The 20052-nt window shown below is 49.3% G+C and overlaps 2 protein-coding genes and 1 pseudogene across 3 annotated transcripts in view; 2 read left to right on the plus strand and 1 right to left on the minus strand.

The window, feature by feature from the left end:
• The first annotated feature begins 625 nt into the window (after positions 1–625).
• LOC119391877 (phosphate-regulating neutral endopeptidase PHEX) lies at positions 626–2047 on the plus strand. Its single transcript, XM_037659529.1, has one exon. The coding sequence runs from the start codon at positions 626–628 to the stop codon at positions 2045–2047; it is 1422 nt and encodes a 473-aa protein (XP_037515457.1).
• Positions 2048–8520: 6473 nt separating this feature from the next.
• LOC125758355 (zinc finger MYM-type protein 1-like) lies at positions 8521–10253 on the plus strand (annotated as a pseudogene).
• Positions 10254–13722: 3469 nt separating this feature from the next.
• LOC119390923 (calcium-activated chloride channel regulator 2) overlaps positions 13723–20052 on the minus strand; it is a 91231-nt gene continuing 84901 nt past the window's right edge. For both annotated transcript variants that reach the window (XM_049414981.1, XM_049414980.1), the window contains one exon: positions 13723–14738. In XM_049414981.1, the coding sequence (XP_049270938.1) occupies positions 14239–14738 (500 nt within the window). In that variant the 3' untranslated portion in view covers positions 13723–14238. The remainder of the gene's footprint in view (positions 14739–20052) is intronic.

The raw sequence follows: 20052 nt of genomic DNA on the forward strand, positions 1-20052 counted from the left end.
CATGGTGTCTTGGCCTCATTAAGGACGTCAAGTGTGCGCAATACGTTTTTTTCTTTCCATTTCCAGGTACAAAAGGGCAGGATTCGGACAGGAGCCGTACCCCCAGTTGAGTACAGGTCAGCTCCTCCTCGATGTGGACATGTTCTTCAAAAGATTTCTTGCCATCAAGGGGCGATACCCAAGATCTATCGAGAGCAACTTTCTTGTTCAGGCGATGTGGGTTCACGAAAAGTGCAAAGCAGCCCACGTCACAGCTGATACCTTGCCGGCCTGGATGAAAATTCTCGAATCCCTCGAACTAAGTGGATGGCCGTACACCAGGTTCTCTGGCGACCTAGTGAAACTCGTCTCTACAGGTGATAGATACCTTATGCTCGAGACGTTGTTTAGGGTCAACGTCCTGCGAGCAGTTGGCGGTCAAAGCACGTCACAGATTGTTCTCAAGGCGCCGGTGACCTATCTCAGGCGCTGCGTTTCCCTCTCGAGACCGAATTCAACGAAACGGTATCTAGAAACGCTCGTGCGAGCTCTAAGCCTCTACCGGAACGCAACAATGGGTGAAATCGCAGGGAAACAAATATCGCGACTTGAACTAGCGCTGGAGAACCTAACATCTATAGACACAATGACTGAGGAATACTCGGTGAAGGACCTGTGGTCTATTGATATGCTGCCAAAGAGTGACCGCTGGGACTGGCTCAGTTACATGAGAATGCTATTCAAGACCGAGACGAGGGTCGTAGGGACCACATTTATGTACGTGGAGGATCCCTCGTTCTTCTCTCGCGTGAGCACCATATTCGACACGGATAACTATCAGACTGCCATCGCGAACTACGTGGGCTTCAAAGCCATGGTCACGTTTTCGCCGTTCCTGCCATCCGATTACCGACTGCTGTACGAATTCAGTCACGGCTACAACATCCAGCATATAGACGCCCAGCTCGCGACATGCAGCTTCCTTCTTGAGAAGATGTACCGCTATGGCGTCGGTGTGGCTGCCAAGCTCACGTCCAGCAAGGAATTCGCCAGCGTATACAGGACGCACAACGATGACCAGTTTGCCGCGTTGTTCAACGAGACGCGGACGGTCGTGCGCGACCTCCTGCAGTCGGGTCGCTCCTGGTTTTCACGCGAGGACATCAAAACGGTTCAGCGGAAGCTGGACGCCATGGCGCTGGTCTTCGGCACGCAGGCAAACTTCGTCCAGTACGAGGGCTACCGCCAGACTCCAGCGCTGGCCCTGGATTCTAAGAGCAGCGTTCTGGACACTGTGTTTTCTATCTTTTCCTACGCGTCTTCCACATACTGGGACGCTCTCGCCGCTGGTGGCGCTGTAAGGACGACGGCAGCCTACGACAACGTCTACACGACATCCATCTTTAACTGGGGCAGCGAGTACCAGCCTACCAACAACTTGGTGTTCGTTCCCAACGGCGTGGTTGGATTCCTCGGCACAATATCGAACAAGATTCCGTTCCAGCTATACCCAGCCGTTCTGGCGCACGTAGTTAGGCCTGTGCTGAGCGCGCTTGTACGTAGTAACTCGCTCTTTGACGAACGCATGGTGCCGCGGAAGTGGTGGAGCTCCGAGTCCGTCGGCGCGTATGAGAACGTCACCCAGTGCCTGTGGAGGCAGTACGAGGCGGCAGGGCGCTCTGACGAAGGATCTGGAGCTGACTCACGCTCTTCTGGCAGGTTCAGTACAGCACGCCTAGAGAGCGACTTCTTAGACAACGCCGTGCTCCGACCCTTGTACGAGTTGTACGAGAGAGCTTTGGAGAGATACAACGCAACGCGGATGTACTACCGGCTACCCGAATGGCGCGTTACATCGAAGGAGCTCTTCTTTTACAACTACGCTTCCGCCTTCTGCGACGGTGCAGACAAAGCGACCAGAAAGCTCCAGCGCAGTCTGGCGATGACACCGGCTAAGCTGCGCGTCAATGTTCCTCTCAGCAACTTTCCTCCATTCCTCAAAACGTTTTCGTGCCCAAAAAAGAACACTCAGCTGCCGCGGTGCGAGGTGTGGCAGGGCTTCGACTGAGGCTTCAGTGCTGAGCACGGCAATGCATATAGACTTGTGCTCTGTGGCCTCTCGTTTCCACTGCAATACATTTCGGCCTAGATTATATACTTATTCTGCACATAACACAAATTCATAGTGATATATTTGCGAAAACAAACGAAAATACTGTTGATTCATTCGAGAAATGTGCTTTGTTTGATAATATCGTCATCCAAGCGGACATAATGCATTTACTTATATAATTTCGAGGGGAGGGCTTGGATTATTAGAGATGCAGTCGGATTACTCGGTAAATTTGTTATAGAAATGTTCCACTGTGACTTTTGCGAATGCGTCGTTGGCTATTATGTCAAACGACAGAAAAAAAAATCGAAGATGGACGTTCCCACTACAATATAAAATCAAACAAATGTCATTGCACGCCAGTGTGAAATAAGAATTATTACATGTAATACATGTAATAATACCTAGCGCTCATGTAGCAGTGTACACGAGGATTAGGTACAAATATAGTTGAAATAGCAGAGGTGATCCAAGCGTTTAAATCCGAAGCATTTTAGTAAATATACGTACATAGCACAGTGGTTACGTGAAACACTTTTATGCACTTGAACGCAGTATACACAAATATAGATATTGTGACACAAGCATACGCATCATGACTGCGGCCACCAGGCTCTGCAGCACGAAAGCCTCTCTCGGCGGTCTCAAATTACCCGTCTTGTAATAGCTGAAACACCAGCTTATGCGTCTACACTTTCATAGCAGCTCCATCCCTCCACTGAGCTCTCCGGTGGTTTTCACTACGTTTATCTTTCCTTGGTATAATTTCATTGTGGCCTGACAGTCCCAACGTGGGAGCGGCCCGGTGCGCGCTGAGTCGCGCAGTTCAGGATTTTTCAATAAAGTGTTGCATCCATCCACCTAATAGACAAACGGTTTTAGTATCTGCTGTGAATCACACCCTACACATCTCAGAGTGCTCATTCTTATGTCAACGTCCAGCTGCTCTCATTCGCTCGCGAATAGAAACCACTGTCAATTTTTGTATATTTTTGTTATTGTGCTTACTTTAAAAGGACCCCAAAACAACCTCTAAAAATACAAAGAACGAGCGCGTTATTCTCTACTAGCGTTTCCTGTCTTTTCGGCACAGTACGTGACGCCAGCAGCTCGTTAACGCGACGTCATTAGGAAATAAGCATTCAATTGGTCCTTATAAACGAGGGACATCAGCAATGAATTGTTTCCCACCACACTTTGCTATGCAGTCACACGCCCGTTCTGTCGCGTCTCCCTTGACCATCGTGCGCGATCAACTGATATCACTTCGTTTTGTGCGTTTTCGACTGCGCAAGCGGAGATAACAGCGTGTAACCGAAAAGCACAAAATCCAAATATGATCAATGCTTAGTGCTCTCATTGACAACGTGTTTTCTGAAGAAATAAGAGGCGAGAAGGAGACAGCACTTGTAGATCAGTGAAGGCGAGGAAAAAATGTTGCAGTGGCTTAGCTCTGCTATGCCAGCATAACGTAGCGTTAGCAAAGGTTCAGCTGATTATTCTTAGCTTTCCTGATTGTCTAGGATTAGCTTGATTATCATGCTTACTGCTGCTCCAATGACACACACACGGTATACATATTATGTGGCACATGTATATTTATTTTGCCAGGCAACTACTACGGGATCCCATGAGTTAAGCTTCTCCGCTCTTTTGCGCCGTTGAGCAGCATTTGCGCTCTCCTTCTCCATGGCTAAACCACACTGGCAAACGCCAGTGAGAGGCGCTATCAAGTGGCTCCAGCGGAGTGTCAGACGGCCACTGCACACCGAAGGCGAATAGCAGCGCGCGCCGGCGCCAATACGTCTGCCAAGGCTACGACGTTACTCCTCTGGAAAGCGCAGACCGGCAGCGGCGAAGTGCGCGGGAGTTGCCGGCTCCGGTGCGTGACATCACTGATCCTCACACATGCGTAGCACGGCTCTTGAGGATCCACGCGAAACTGGCTTGGCTAGGCCAGTGTAGCTAACGCTACAAAAACCAGTCTTTCTTCTATGAACTCGGATTTGTTTAGGGCCCTTTAAGAATCTTTGTTGATCTCCAATTTGCCGCCCCGTAGTACCCGTGAAATGCAAGTGGACACTTTTCCATTCATGTATGAGTCCAAGCTTCTACATGACTTTGTAACCCCTATGGAACGCGCTCCAGATAATTTTTATTTTGTAAACGTCTTTTTCATGACGAGGGCTCGGTGCGACTAACTGCCCGGGGTAAACGTACTCCTGCAGATATCAACGGCTGAGTGGCAGTCATGAAGACTCGCTTTTTTTCAAGCTATCGACATTACCTTGCTATTCGTTACATTGATTATCATTCCTGCTTATCTATTTTCTTGGCAAAGATCCACTGATGCACAACTGAAACGCCACAACTAAATTTCGACCTCTGGGTGGTTGAAAGGCACTTTATGGCTGTTTCGCAAGCGCTCGGTCAATATATATGCAAACTGGTAGGGAAACTTCCTTGGAAGCCCATGTGTCAAAAATTTGACGGCTCGTCGTCATCTACGTATCGTGGGCAGTTAGCAAAACAACAGTTAGCAGCTAACAGTTAGCAAAAAAAATGGCGCCACAACTAGAAGCGGCAGAGACGTCGCGCTTTCACGCTACATGGTACGCAATTGTTATAGTTTTTGGAAGTGCTGTTAGAGCGTGCTAGGACAGGGGAGTGCCCGGAACGAGCTTCGAAAAGTGAAGCCCAAACTGGGTCAAGCCGCTTGTGGCGGTAGATTGCAAGCCGCTTAGATCGGTAGTTTGCAATGTGTCGTCGTTTAAGAGTTGCGGGTGGCGGCTCCGCCAAAGTGGTGCAGGGGTAGAATGCCCGCTTCCCACTCAAATGGCCCGGGTTCCAATCGCAGCTGTAGATGGTGGGACTTTTAGTGGCACTAGTTATAGCTCTGTTGGTTTTCCTTCACTTCTTAAAGCTAGCTTCAGTTGCTTCGTGTTTCCATGAAAAGTGTGGGAACCACGCCCACCGGCTATCGCGAGATGGCGCCACGTGCTGCGCAGAGGCGGTGCGCGTGGCCCCTGCTGCACGGCTTAAAAGGAGCAGCCTGCACGCTGCCCAGGGGAGAGGTGCCTTGGCTGCCAGGGAGGACGGATGCTGCCGCCGATCATGGTCGCCGCCTCGTCGTCTCGTGTCCCTGGACTGACCCTGCCGTATGCAGCGTCGAGTTGAATAAATTATTGTTGTTTGTTGTGAGTTGAAGACTCCGTCGTCCTTGCTTGAACTACGGACGGGACGCAGCAAGCCCAGTACCCACAGTTGGCGCCCAATCTCTGCAGTCATAAGGAAACGGCTCATAGCCTTCTCGGTGCGGTGCTGTCAACGCGAAGAGACTGCACTAAAATCACTTCTCTCCCAGGAGCGGCCGAACCCTCTTACGCCAATGTTTGGTAGAGTTAGGAGCGTTAGCTGGCAGGGGCGGCGCCAGTGGGGGGCACGGGGGGGCTGGAGCCCCCCCCCCCCCCCAGAATTCTCGCCTGCCCCCCTTTGCCCCCCCAAGATCGCCGAAAAGCTCACCCAAGGTAGGCGGTATGAAGCAAAATGTCAAATTTCTGTCATAATTTGAAGGCAGGTCATGACAGCAGCGCTGCTTATCCAAATGACCATCTTGTTTAGGCATGACAGTTTATTGTAGGAAATTTCTTCTCACAAGCGATTGCCCACTCGCCTGTGATAAACAGGCGCTTGAAATACAGTGCGAACAGGTGCAAAAAAAATGCTCCGGCTGATATAGATTTAGAAAGGGTCTACACTTTGCAGTCCGGTCTGCTTGCGTGAACCAGCAAGTTCGTGCCTCGGATGCGAGAGCCTCTTTTTGAGGCGCCTTCCCCTCACATACCGCTTCTGCAGAGAATAAGCTTCGCCCTGCTAGGCTCGCATAACCGCGAGCGCTGGGCAACCCAAGACAGCACGCATATAGCACGGATACACGTGTCGTCCATAAGCGGACCAGAACACAGGCGAAGCAAACAGCGTGGGCTTGAAACCTTAGATGTTCATATACGGAACCGATTCCAATGCCTTTCCATGCGAACTCCACTCGGCAACTGGGCAGAGTTGAACCTTGGCCATGTGGAGATCCCAGGCGCATCCCTGAAAAGCAGTATAACCGAAGCCAGAACACGGCAAGAGGGATGCGCGTGTCGTCTTTCGGCGGCGCCAATGCGGCACGCCCAATAAACAAAGCGGACAAACTGCCGCGGTGTTAGATTCGTTTGCTCGCTTTTTCTTACACCGTGGGAGTCTTTTTCTTACACCGTACTCGATCGCTAGCAAGCAGTGCTTGTGACGCAGGAGAAACGCCAGCCCGTCTTGCCGCCATGCCAACGTGCGGTCTACCCTACAGGACATTGGGTTCATTGCCTCAGTATGTCGCAGAAAAGGTCCATTGCCGACTTTTTTTCGACTTCGAGCAAGCGGGCCAAGCAAAAAGGCGTCCCCCCCCCCCCCCCGAGCTTTCTGCTTCAACAACCGAACAATCGCGGACGCTCCAAGAACAAGAAAATTCTGCTCAGTGCTCCGTTTCGATTCCACTTGAAGAGACTGTGTGTAGCATCGCTTCTGACGACGCTTGCCCGTCCTCGCCGATGCATATGGACAGCGAATGTGACGAGCTTTCCGCATCGTGGGCAGCAAGGGATGAACCTGATTCTGCGACCTAATTCACCGCCTCTGTAGATGCCGAACACGCAGGCCAGTTGGACATTTCGAAATTCAAGGCAGAGCAACCCACACAGCCAATACTGAACCCATTTCCATCTAAGAAGTACGGCAAATTGAGCAGGAGCTTCAACTCGGACTGGTATCGCCTATTTCCTTAATTGGAGTGCAGCGCGCGGGCTGACGCAGCTTTCTGTTACCCTTGCAGAATGTTTTCAACTGGCGCCAATGAGAAATCTGCATTTGTCAATGGTGGATACAGTAATTGGAAAAAAAGCCCTAGAAAAAGACGCTGGTTTCAGAAAGCACAAAAACTCACTCGCGCATAAGACTTGCCAGGCATCGTGGGTTTCCTACACGCAGATGAAGTCGGGAGGGCAAAGCAAGTCAGTTGCATCACATCTTAGCGACGCGTACTCCAGGGAGGTGCAAGAAAATCGCCTCTATATAGCAAGAGTTGTAGATATATTGCGATTTACTGCTGTTCAAGGAATCGCTCAGAGGGGCCACGATGAAGGTGCCACAAGTGAAAACAAGGGAAACTTCGTTGAGCTCTTGAACTTGTTTGCTAAATATGACGAAATTGTAGCAAAGAATGCTTCCATATTGCTAGCGAACACACACAAAGGACGACATAGAAGGAGACAGGACCACCGCTAGACTTCAACTACGGGTTTCAATCCCGTACATTCACGGAGTTTCCCACCGGCTCAAAAAAGTGGCGCGAAATTGCGGTCTTGGTGTCTTGTTCACGGCTCCTCACAAGCTGGCTGGGCTATGTTCTGCTGTGACGGAACCTGAGAAGCCGCGGTGTGCTAAGAAACACCAATCAAAGTTCACAGCTTGTAAGACGGGAGTCGTCTACACACTTCCACTTGCTTGTGGCAAGGTGTATATTGGCCAGACGGGCAGATGCGTCAATGAAAGGCTCAGGGAGCATCGCACGGCTGTTCGATCGCTTGCAGGGGGTGGTTTATTGGCGATGCACTGCAAGAAGTGCGAGGGTTGTACCCCAGCATATGACGCCACTTCTGTGATGTACGTTGGCGGGGAACAGAGAAAGAGGGAAATAGTAGAGGCTGTCGAAATTCACAAGGCGGGTGACACATGTGTCAGCACTCCGTCCATCGCGTTGTCGAAAAGAGAACTGGACTATCTGTGTAAGAAGAAACCACGTGCGAACTGGCGGTATCGATAGGCGGCGGAGAATTTCTTTTCTTTTTGCTCGGTGGATAAAGGTACCTGCGCGTGCGCAAAGAAATGTATTGTGTCCTTCATGTCGATTAAAAAATCAGTTGAAGTCTAGCGGTGGTCCTGTCTCCTTCTATGTCGTCCTTTGTGTGTGTTCGCTAGCAATATGGAAGCATACAATCAACACCAACTAGCCCAGCTTAATGCATTAACATGTAGCAAAGAAATTGAAGGGTGGAGCAGCGAACGCGAAGTATGTTCATCATTCGATACAAGACCAGCTTCTCGAAATTCTCAGCCACATCACATTAACAAGTATAAAGGAGGAGATAAAAATCTCCCAATGCTTCGCACTTATCATCGATGAAACCAAGGACCTAAGCAAGACGGAACAGGTATCAGTTGTAGTAAGGTACTACGTCAGTAGAACTGTCTTTGAGCGGTTCCTTGGATTCCGCAATGCTGAGCAATTGGTTGCAAGGTCGCTCCTGAGCTACGTAAAGGAAACGTTGAATCGCTGCCGCATTGATGCTCAGCTTTGCATTGCTCAAACATATGATGGTGCGAGTGTCATGAGCGGTACCTTAAGGGGCGTCCAGGCGCTGTTTAGGCAGGAAGTGCCGCAGGCAGTGTACGTACATTGCATGAACCACCGCCTCAATCTTGTCATCGCGGATGTCTGCAAGGCGATAAAACCGGTGAGGGATTTTTTCTCTCTTTTGGAATGCCTCTATGTCTTCCTAAGTGGATCTGCCGTTCACTCCATGTACGTAGATGTGCAAAAAAGGTTGTCTTTGTCAGTGACAGAGCTGCAGCGTCTCGGCGATACACGATGGGCCTGCCAGATAGCGGCTTGCAGAGCTGCAATGAAAAGCTTTCCTGCAATCCTTGTATGTCTCGCCGAAGTCATCGCTACAAACAGCAGGCGGGCAACGGAAGCTAGGGGTCTGCTTGAGCAAATGAACTTCTCGTTTCTCTTCCATTTAAACCTATTTACCAAGGTACTTAGCCGCCTTAAGGTTCTTTCGGACCTATTGCAAAGCAGAGACTGCAATCTTAGTCAGGCATGCATCATCGCACGCACAGTCATTGACGAGTTCTCCGAAATGAGAAATTTGCAGAGCGCATTTGACACTGTGTGGGCGCAAACCTGAAGTATTTCTGAGGAGAAGGGGGTGCCCCAAAGGGAAAAGCAGAGAACAAAGCGTCTTCCGCTCCATTTGGAGCAGTTTGTATTGAGTGAAGGACGGCCCGTTGAAGAAGAGTCTCCAGATTCAAAGGAAACATTCAGAGTCAAAGTTTTTCTACCCGTTTTGGACCACCTCATTGCGGAACTAACTAGGCGGTTCACGGAGAATAATGATGTACTCTGCGGAGTCAGCGCCCTCCACCCCCAGAGTGAGAATTTTATGGACATCTCCTTACTCAAGCCTTTTGCTGAGCACTATGCATGCGACATCGGCAGCGTTGAAGTTGAGTGCAAGTTGGTAATAAAACTCCTTCAGCGCATCGAAGCCGAAAGGAAGTGCAAGATAGAAACATTGATGCAATTGGTGACTGTCTTGGGAGAGTATAAGCTAGCCTTCCACGAACTGCACAAGCTAGGTGTTATCGCGGTGACGATACCGGCATCGTCATCATCTTGCGAGCGCACATTTTCATGCCTTCGAAGACTGAATACTTATCTTCGCAGCAGGATGACCAACAACCGTCTGAGCGACCTAGCTGTGCTTGCGGTCGAGCGATCTCTTTCCAAAGATAGATCTTCAGCGTGTTGTTGACATGTTCGATGCTGCGCACAGTAATCAACGTATACGTCTACACTAATATGCTGGAAAATTGTTCGGGCACGAGCACATAGGAGTGAAACCTATACCGGTATCAAAACACCCGCTTCACCATAGAATAATCCCCGCCGTGGTTTGTGGTGTGCTGTCACAGCGCAGGCATTGGCACCTGTGGTAGCGACGAAATCTTCGAGGACTTTCTTGGTATTTGTCCCCGCTTTGAAACAAACTGCAAAGGGTGCTGTCCGAGGCCGCTTCGATGGCCTAGCTTGTCTGATGAACAGTGTATAGTCGGAGAGCTGACATTTGCGTTTGCGAAAGCTGGTGTACTGTATAGCCAGATGTCAAATGACTGACATGCCTATGGTGATCTAGTTTTGTAAATATATCCTCTCTGTATTTTTGTTATTCTTTTGCTACATAGCTTTTTGTTATTCTTTTCCCATTTCCAACGCTTTGCACGACCAAGCGGCGCAAGAAGGGTGCTTTAACGTTTTTTTTGTTATCTAGCGCGTATTTAGGAAACTTGGAATTGATATGAACCTTACTTAGTGGTGTTAGTTATCTCTGATGCTGTGAGATTACTCTTTAGAAACTATATTGTGATGTAAGGTTAACTGGTGGTATTTTATTGCTGCTGGTTACCTGCTTCATTTTCTTTATTTGGTACTGCTTTTTGTATATGCGCTGATCGATGCAATATATAAATTTGCATTATATTAGCAGAATCACTGCTGTGCAAACGTGCTAAATATAAATTTTTATCTTACTGCGTTGCTCGAATATCTTATTTACGCTGACGTGTTTAGAACGTGGGCCTTCAGCCCAGTCTAACTGTTGTTAACATTTCAGCCACCGAGCAATTGTATCCTATTGTGTTCTCGAAGATTGTAGTCAATGTACATAAATAAATGTTAGCTTTTGCTTTTCACATCCTTTGATTGGTAGCTGACGCAAAGCACAGTGAAGGGGAACAGCGCAGGTACCGACGGCTAACAGGCACAAGACAAACGCAGCACTGACTTTCAACAAAATGGATATTTCGCTTGTGCACAGCTGTTTATATTGAACAATTCACAAAAGAAGTTATCGTAGCTGCGCACATCTTCTCAAGTCGCTATCGCCCTGGCATATTATCAAGGAAGCTCAGCTCTTTTCACACAAGGCTACAGTGACAGGCATCTAATGCAATTCTAACCCGTGCGTAATTTGGCGGGTGCCTCGATGATTTATCTTGTAAGAGTTGACTTAGATCGAGAAAAAAAACTTGCAGATAATATTTTATCTCGATGTAAGCCAACTCCTCAAGTCATCAGATGATGTAAGCTTACATGTAAATCATCGAGGCAGCCGCTGTCTGGATGACTGATGGGAGAAATTGCAATGAACAGAACCGTTGGGGCTGAGCAATGACTGGCATCTGTTGATCATGCGCGGCCTCGATATCTATTACGTTGCACTTACCTAAGCAGAACACCGTGTATGTTTATTGGAGCCTTGAGCGACTGAAGGAAGCGTATGTGCCATCTAACAAGATTTATATCTCGGACATTCCAATCTAATAAGTGAGCCGTTTATAAAACAGGAGAGGAAAGAGGAAGGGAGTAAGACATAGTGAAAACACAGCGCATAAGTTCCCCACCTCCCTGCCCCCCCCCCCCCCCCCCGAAGGAATTCGCTTTTCGTGGCTCCCCCCCCCCCCCCCCAGTAAAAAAATCCTGGCGTCGCCCCAGGCTGCCAGCCTTAGTTCGAATGACATTAAAATTTGGTGCTATCGCATTTATTGCTTCGTCCTCGCGGTGAAACTGATTTTATGCAGTCATCCCTGCCACAATCGCGCAACCGCGGTTTACAACATGCGCTCGAGTATACATAGCCACCGAGAAAGCGTCGTGACACAGACCACGGCAACGAGCGGCTACGCCGATTTCCAGCTTGTGTGCAGTTAGTCATAGGTTATGTAAGTCTGATACGCAAGAGAATGATCTGAAAGCGTGTGGTACCGCGTAAAACCGCATGCGCGCCACGAAATTCTCTTTACTGTGGGCTCACGGTCTCATATATTTATAAACACAGGCAAACCAATACCGCAATTGCTGGCGCGCTCTATCCCGAAGGCATCGGCAAACAGCTCGTATACCCTTCTACGCGCTGTGCTCCCAACGCGAAGAGACCGCACGCGAACCACTTCTCTTACTGGAGGGGCCATATTCTCTTCAACCGGCGTTTCGTAGACTTAGGCGAGGTCGGATCCAAAAGAGTTAGCTGCTAGCCTTATTTCGTATAACATTACTGTTTGTTACTGTCGCATCCACTGTTTTCCCCTTGTGGTGAAACTGCTACTTTTTTTACTTGCCTTCATTTATTATGCTAAAGAATAAAATATTTCCGATTGATGAAATGTTGGCGGCTCCCATAGCAGTTTATCGAAGAAAAAAAACGTTACGATTGCGATAAGTTACCTGTTGCGAACTTGCGCATCGCTGATCACCGGATCGCGACCTGGTGACCTCATCCCTATACACCAGAGCACGCCTGTCTCGCACCCAGGCTGCTGGCACTGCTGGCGAGCCGAGCGGATACTCTCGCACCCAGACGCTGGGCTGACCGGGCTGCCGAGGCGCGCGCGGGCTGTACCAAGTAAACAGGGCAAGCTGCAGTTCTGAGGCTTTAAAGTGCGAAAAAGTACCCGTTCACGCCGCTTCGGCGTGTAAGAGCTCGTCTGGGCACTACTGTGTCGTCTTTGGATGCCAAAACAAGCAGCGCAACAAGAGGATATTAGCGTTGTCTGCGACGATTACGACGCGCCACGGAAATAGTGCCGGTGCGGTGTTATCAGCTTCGCCGCGAGTGGATAACTGTGATTCAAGCAAAAAAACTTGGAGCCGAGTGAAAATGCGCGAGTAAGTACACTAATTGCGTGTATTCTGCAGTGTGATGCCCACCTATTTCATTTTGCGAACCTGATTTGCGTGACACGCAACTGGGTTGAAGGCAGGCGCGAGCTTTGTGTGGGGGTGCACTTCATACCTTTGAGCGTTTCCTTTGACGAAAGTCTCGTGCAAGGTAGTGCTTTCAAGCCCATGCAATCAGCATGCTTTGCCACTTTCAACGTAGTATTAAGCTTTAGTGATTTGATGGCATCCACGCCTTCGAGATTTCGTCTTCAAAAGGTTATAAATGGCACGGTGCTCCTCAACAGCTGGTCAGAATTTCGTGCTTTCATTGCAGTGTTTGATGTCCCCAAATTTATTTGGACACGAGGCATCCAGCTGCACATAATACATATATTGGCACGTAAGTAAACAGTACTCGCGCCAGTGTCCTTTACGTCGCAGGCGTAGCTAACCGGCTTAACTAAGAGTAGCACAGTTTCCCTTGTAAAGCATCATCGTTACAAGAATAAAATCGCTCAGGTAGCTTCCAAATGGGATCGCTGAACGATACTGCAGGTTATACTCACTGATAGCACGCTTTTGTGAGCAAGACGCATTATTGTAAGAGCGCTCGTGAAACAAAAATTACGTTCCGCGAAACTACCCGTAAAGCGTACTCTAATTATTACGCGATGCATGCTGAAATGATGAGCTTTCACAAAACTTTGTGCACAACTTGTAATATGGCGCGACAAAACATCGTTTCACTCTTTCGCGAGCTGCACTGCAATTACGATTCACGCGTACCACAGCGAGAATGTTTTTTTACAAATGTAACAGCGTACGTATCTGACGAGGTGGCTTCCGCAGCTCACTCAGCAGGTACTGTATACATTGTGGACTTGCATGAGCAAGATGTTCTTGATGTTCCAATAAAATCAGCGAAAATGTCCAGGCTGGAAAAGACGCAAAACACGCTCTCCGACGGGCTGAGTTTCGGGAGTTACACGTTTGCTCTGTGTAGCGTCTGCTGGCGTGGCAGCCCGCGCATGTTTTTCGTCGCGTGTGCGATAGATGGCGCGACGCGCGATGCAAATATGGCGATGCGCATGGAATTCTCTGTGTTCTGGTCTATAGGAAGATGTCACAATCCCAAGAGTACATCCTTTCCGTAGTAGCCCTTGTGTACAACGTTGTTTACATCATTTGTGGTGGCAGCAATGGAAGTAAAGCCAGTAGCGCATATGATTGGTGCCACACATATTACGCACGCTGCACATGCATGAGCGAAAAGAGTAGCTGATTCTTGGACCTAAGCTACATCCTTCTAACGTGTTGATATTTGCGCGAACGTTAACGAAAACAGGAGGATTTCAACATTCAACTCGTCAACGAATTCACACCATACGGCGAAAACAGGATCAGTAAAGCTTGGTCCACATCATGTATCCTGTAGTTGATATATGCGCCGCCTCTTGGCATTCTAGCCATCATTCTTCGGTAGAAGTGCCGCGGTAGAAGCGTAGATGTTCAGACTTGCTCACAGCTCATAGAAACAAATTTTAAGAGGTAAAGAAAGTGCTTACTATTTCTTTCGTCCCTATCTCACTAAAGCGCTTAAATTTTGCTACTGCGGTAGAAGGCTCCGCCTGCAAGCCATCTCAAGCTGCGCCTTTCCCGGTGAGGCCGCGAACACAGCCACGGTTCTGTCGGAGCGCAATACCTCGCGACGACGTACGCGCAGATACGCAGCCGCCAGAATCAGGACAGCGGCCACTGCGAGCAGCGAGAATAGAAGCACCGGAAGCCAGGGCGGAAATGAAGCGTGGCGGGACTTGACGCTTCCTGCGACGCTGGCCGCTGCAATGTTGGAGAGTGGAGACCGCATGCCGGAATGGCTGACGGCGACGACGGCGAAGTACAGCCCCTGCGCTGGGTCACTGGTTTGCGATGTCGTGATGAGAGACACTCTGTGCAGGTGACCCGCTGGAGGAACCGGGTTCAGGCGGCTGTCCCCTACGAGCTGTGACTCGGTCACTCGATGCACTGTGTTGTTCTTGTGGGAGCCATTCGAAAAGTTCCGCAGCGCACTGGCCGTGTTTGCCGCAAACAGCTCTATTTTGGCACCTGCGAAGGGATACAATCGAGGTGGTCATGTACGCTACGAGTATATAGGTATTTGAGAGATTAAACTTTCAGCAAATACTGAACACTTCTCGGGCTGTACGTTTGAGTGATTGATAACGCGTGAGAAGGTGTTACGTGAGTTTCTGCGTGTAATGTACGTATATCTCTGACCTGCCTAGTAACACTACCGAAGATACGACTATTTACTCCAGCGACTGTCCATTTTATGATACCATTTTGAGTCCCTTGTTGATCAACACCGCCTCAAAAATTTATATGTGCAGTTCTGTGCCTGGCGCGAACCATACGGAAGATGGCAATTAACCTCAGCCAGCGCCTCCTCTATTTTTTCAGTGCCTGGAAAAGCGCACTCCTGAGGCCGCCGAGCTCGCTCTCCTCCGCCGTTCGCCGCTGCCGTGTGGAGGCGCCGTGCGAGTATACTACGGGAAGCTGGTGCTGCACGGCCGCGCGTATTACGAAGCTCAAGAATTGGCGTTGACATCCGAGTTTAATTCCATTCGTGCTTCTCGCAGGCTTTCACAGGTACAGGCGGGATGGAAGAAACGGAAACATAGCGACGCGCTTTTTATTGCGACAGCAATTATATGGACAGTCTAGACGGGTTTTTGCCGTCGCCGTCATGTCCCTCCAGTATGAAGTCCAAATTTATAAAATCCCCCGCGCATCGTATGTTCTACCGCGGGTAAAAGCGCGCGAGCGGGAGCGACGAACGCGGCCGAAGCAGATATCAAACGAGCCGGCCCACTTCCGTCGCTCGGAGGGTGCATGCGATAACATCACGCCGCTCGGGAGGTCTGCCGTCGAAGCAGACAGGAAACGCCCCGCCCGTCTTTAACGACCATGAATAGACTCGAGGGGGCGGGGGGTCGCGAGATCAGCAACTCTGAACTTTGAACCTAAGGGCGCGGTCGCGATCGCTGGCGCGCGCTATCTCGATAGCCATCACAGCGGGCGGCTCGTATACCCTTGTACGTGCTGCGCTCTCAACGCGAAGAGACTATGCGGAGAGCATCTCTCCCTAGAGCGGCCGTATTCTCTTACACCAGCGTTTCGTAGTTACGCGAGATTGGATACAAGACAGTTAGCTGCCAGCCTCACTTCGTATAACACTACAACTTGTTGCTATCGCATTCATTACTTCGCCGTTGCGGTGAAACTGTGACTTTTTTTTCCTCACGCTCTGACCTTGGTGGCAATAAAAAGATGCTAGATGGTTCTTGAATGTATCATGGATCACTCTTTTTATCAATCACCCAGGCTACAACCGCTTGAAAATAAGTGCGAAACAGCAGGGAATGTAGACTCCGCATGTTCGCGTTTCTTTCCGTCCTCACTGTACGTGTCAAATTGGATAAAAATACCTGCGTGAAACACGAACCACAGAGCGAACACGACGGGACAGGCTGGTACTTACAACTGATCAGGGAATGCTTTCAACGCAACCTTATACCCCCGGCAACGACCCTTTGCGCGTGCGTGAAGCAGCCATGCGTCATACAAAACGAAATCTTAACGAGTTATCAGCCGTGATTTGCGACCCGAAGATTTCATAGAATATGAGAAGCGACTGCTTAAGAAGGACGCAGCAGCGTCACTCTTAGAATCTTAGGTCAGACAAAAGCCGAAAGGGAAATTTTGGGAGCCTTCTACATTAAGAAAGGGGAAAACAATTGTGTCAGTGACACGTCAGGGCACCTGTCTGCTAAGGAAATGACCTTTCTAGACGCCGTGATAACTAGTTTGAATTTCGTTTTGTATAACGCATGGCTGCTTCATGCACGCGCAAAGGGTTGTTGCCGGGGGGTATAAGGTTGCTTTTCAAGCATTCCTTGATCAATTGTAAGTGCCAGCCTGTCCCGTCGTGTTCTCTCTCTGTGGTTCGTGTTTCCCGCTGGTTTTCTATCCAATTTGATAGGTACCTACTAGCCCGCTCCATCACCTTCATACCACTGTACGTATTCCGCAGGCAGTATGTCAGGCCGTGCTGCCGGTTCGATACTTGCATACGAGTTTGATAATATTCGCGTTTTATTTCCTATTTGAGGCTTTTGCAACCACGTCATTTGCATGCCTCAGTATGTCATACTGTTGTGCTCCACTGCGCAAATCGAACAGACGGAAATCACGATTGTCTTTTTTCTGATTTCGATTTATTGATAAATAAAAAGAAAAGCTTACAGGTCTCTCATGCATTCACATAAGACGAATGAAAAGCGAAAGCCAACTTCTTTTTCTTCCCAGTCAATGTGTTGAACATACCCTGCATTTGAGTTGAGTTGAATAAACTTTATTTGCCCAACGGTTGATATTATGCCCGGGGCTAGGCTGCCCGGGATCCACCAGTCGAGGAACATCTTTCGAGGTCCTCGGCGACGGCCCTCCCTCGCAGATATTTCTGCATCTAACTTGATTTTCTTAGTGCCTCCATGATCGGAGGCACTGTGAGCTTTCTGCACCTCAGCTGTTTAAGCACTGCATCCGTGATCGGCTCATCTGTGACCAAGCGAAGATGTAATACGATGGCGTCACGCTGTGTGACGTCACAATGTTGTCACGAAATTTTATGTTATGTGAAGTCATGTGATGAAGTCATCACTTGATGACTTCTTGCGTCACTCGTGTTGACGCCGCCGACGGTCAATTTTCGCGTTTGATGAGGCAGCTAATGCTTTCGCCTTAACACACTGCCCGGCTTTCGTTCCACGAAATTCCGCTGGCGTTTCGGAGAGATTGCTTTCAGTAATTAGGCGGGATAATTGATGTCCTAGTACATCTTCAAACTACACTAGAATATGTAGCCGTCAGTTACGACCCGAAGATTTCATAGAATATGAGAAGCGGCCACTTAAGAAGGATGCAGTAGCGTCAGTCTTTGCAGACTACCCTTCGCGTTTGCAGCCCAAGGTAACAACTGAACCAAGCATGGTACGTATCACTAAACGTGATCGTGCGGCGTCCGAACAGTCAGCGAATGCATGTACCAGTAGCAACGCTGCCTCGCGATCATCGCCATGTGCAACGCGGACATTAGGTACCGAAGCTGAACTATCGGAACCCATGAACACCACATGGGCTACCGGCGAAACAACCGGCAATCATCATGTACATTGTCACAATGAATGCATGCACAAAGCTGAGCAGGCTGCCCTATGCGACAAAAGCGTCCAGGTCAACAGCCATTCTGCCTCTAGTTTGCTCGCTGCCAAAAAGGCCAAATGGAACAAAAAAGCAAGAGACCTGAGGAGTCAGATAGTGAGACTACATTAGACCATCGACAAATACACCACGATTAAACTGCACTCTAAAAAAAAAGAATCAAGAGAGGGTCACGGCACCGTGGCTCTCTTCGCGTATCTATTTGACCCCTTTTGAAAGGTAGCAGCAGAAAAATAGAGTTAGCACTTTTGTAGGAGTCACAGGCCTTTCGTGAAGCGCGTTTCCGTTGGCTTCCGTGATGAAGGCGCCGCCGCATACGCCGTACATATCGCGCGTCTGCCGTTCGGCGCCGTCGTGGCGCCATGGCTCGCGACAGAGCTAGGCTGGCGCGGCGCCTCCGCCTCCTCCCTCAGTCCCTCTGTCTTTTGTAATGCGTTGCGTTGGTTGCGTGAGTTACGTCAGTCGCCTGTCTTGTAGTTTTGTGTTCGAGCGAACATGCGCATCTTCAGTGGCGGTGACGCCAGGCTCCGTGCTCGAAGTGACGCTTGGAGGGCGCCTCCTCCCTCAGTCCCTCTGTCTTTTGTAATGCGTTGCGTTGGTTGCGTGAGTTACGTCAGTCGCCTGTCTTGTAGTTTTGTGTTAGAGCGAACATGCGCATCTTCGGTGGCGGCGACGCCAGGCTCCGTGCTCGAAGTGACGCTTGGAGGGCGGAATATTCATGGAACTGCGGACACGGACAACGTGCGCCTGTTAACGGTGAGTGTATTGCTTTTGTAGATGCTAATTATACAACTTTAGCTGGGTGTCTGGAGCAGCTCTGCGGAAGTAGGCTGTCAGCCATTTCCAACAGCAGTCTTCGGATGCCCAACTAAAGATTTCAGTTAACGAGTTGACACCGTTATGCGCGTTGCTGTACAAGCTCCCATAAGATGAGCGATGCAAACAATTATCAAGGTCATTGTTTGCTGATCGCACATGGTGTCTGGACTGCTGAAAGAGCAAGATGTCGTTTGGAGTTGCGTTTTAGTCTACGTCATATTAACATGCCCAACGATATTGAGTGTGCAGTATGCTTCCGCGCGTGGGAACGTGAAAAAAAAGCCTGCGTACAGAACACTTAGACGCGGTATATATAATGGTTTTTTGCTAAAAGATGGTAGTTTAAGATGCAAATATAGTACGATGTTTCCAGCGCGTACGCGGTACTCACTTAAGTTGCACATGCCTCGCCAGTAAGGTGAAAATCTCGAGACTTTCGACGGCGCGCGTTGTTGCGGCCGCCACCGTGCACTCTTTTCCCTCGTTTCTGTTTGATGTTTTAGCGGTTTGCCTACATCTGCGATGACGTTTGACGTTATAACAGAATCGAATGAATGTACGCGACTGCGGGAGTTATGTGCGGTAATTCTAGCATATGACATGTCTGATCTCGACGTAGACGACGTCCAGACGCGCTGGGTGTCGTTCGGACGCTTGCACTGGCATGTGTTTATCTGAAAATGTAAGGATGTGTTACGCTGCTAAACACGCGGTCAGTAACCGCTCACGACGTGCCCCTGAATGCCGGAGGATGCGCCTGGGTGTCGGAATATTCCGGCGCAAAGCCGTCCTTATTCTGAAACCAATGTTTTGAAGCGATTTCTCAGAAAAGAAGTGCTTTCATTCGTGCATAGCCAGTGCCTATTGCGAAACGAAGTTCCCACCTCTTTTGCGTGAAAATTTGTTTTCGTTGCGACATTATTTAAAACGAGACATGCGTGTCAGATGTGTGTACAGTAACGGTGTGTTGAACAAAGGGTGGTTTTAAATACACATAATCAGTGTGTGTGTGTGTGTGTGTGTGTGTGTGTGTGTGTGTGTGTGTGTGTGTGTGTGTGTGTGTGTGTGTGTGTGTGTGTGTGTGTGTGTGTGTGTGTGTGTGTGTGTAATTCCCAGAATCCCGGATCGCTTCTCCCGCCTCTTCCCTCCAGTTGACAGCCACACTCGGGGAAAGGAAGGTGCCGCTATGACCTGGCGCCTTACCAATCGTGATGGGAAAATCAACAGCGGCGTTCGCCCTGTCAACGAGGCAGTCGGTCCTACCTTTTCTTTGCTTGGACAACACGACGTAGGAAAAGAGGTGAGTGGCATCCACGCA

This window comes from Rhipicephalus sanguineus, chromosome 4, assembly GCF_013339695.2.
Source record: "Rhipicephalus sanguineus isolate Rsan-2018 chromosome 4, BIME_Rsan_1.4, whole genome shotgun sequence".
NCBI classification, from domain to species: Eukaryota; Metazoa; Arthropoda; class Arachnida; order Ixodida; family Ixodidae; genus Rhipicephalus; species Rhipicephalus sanguineus.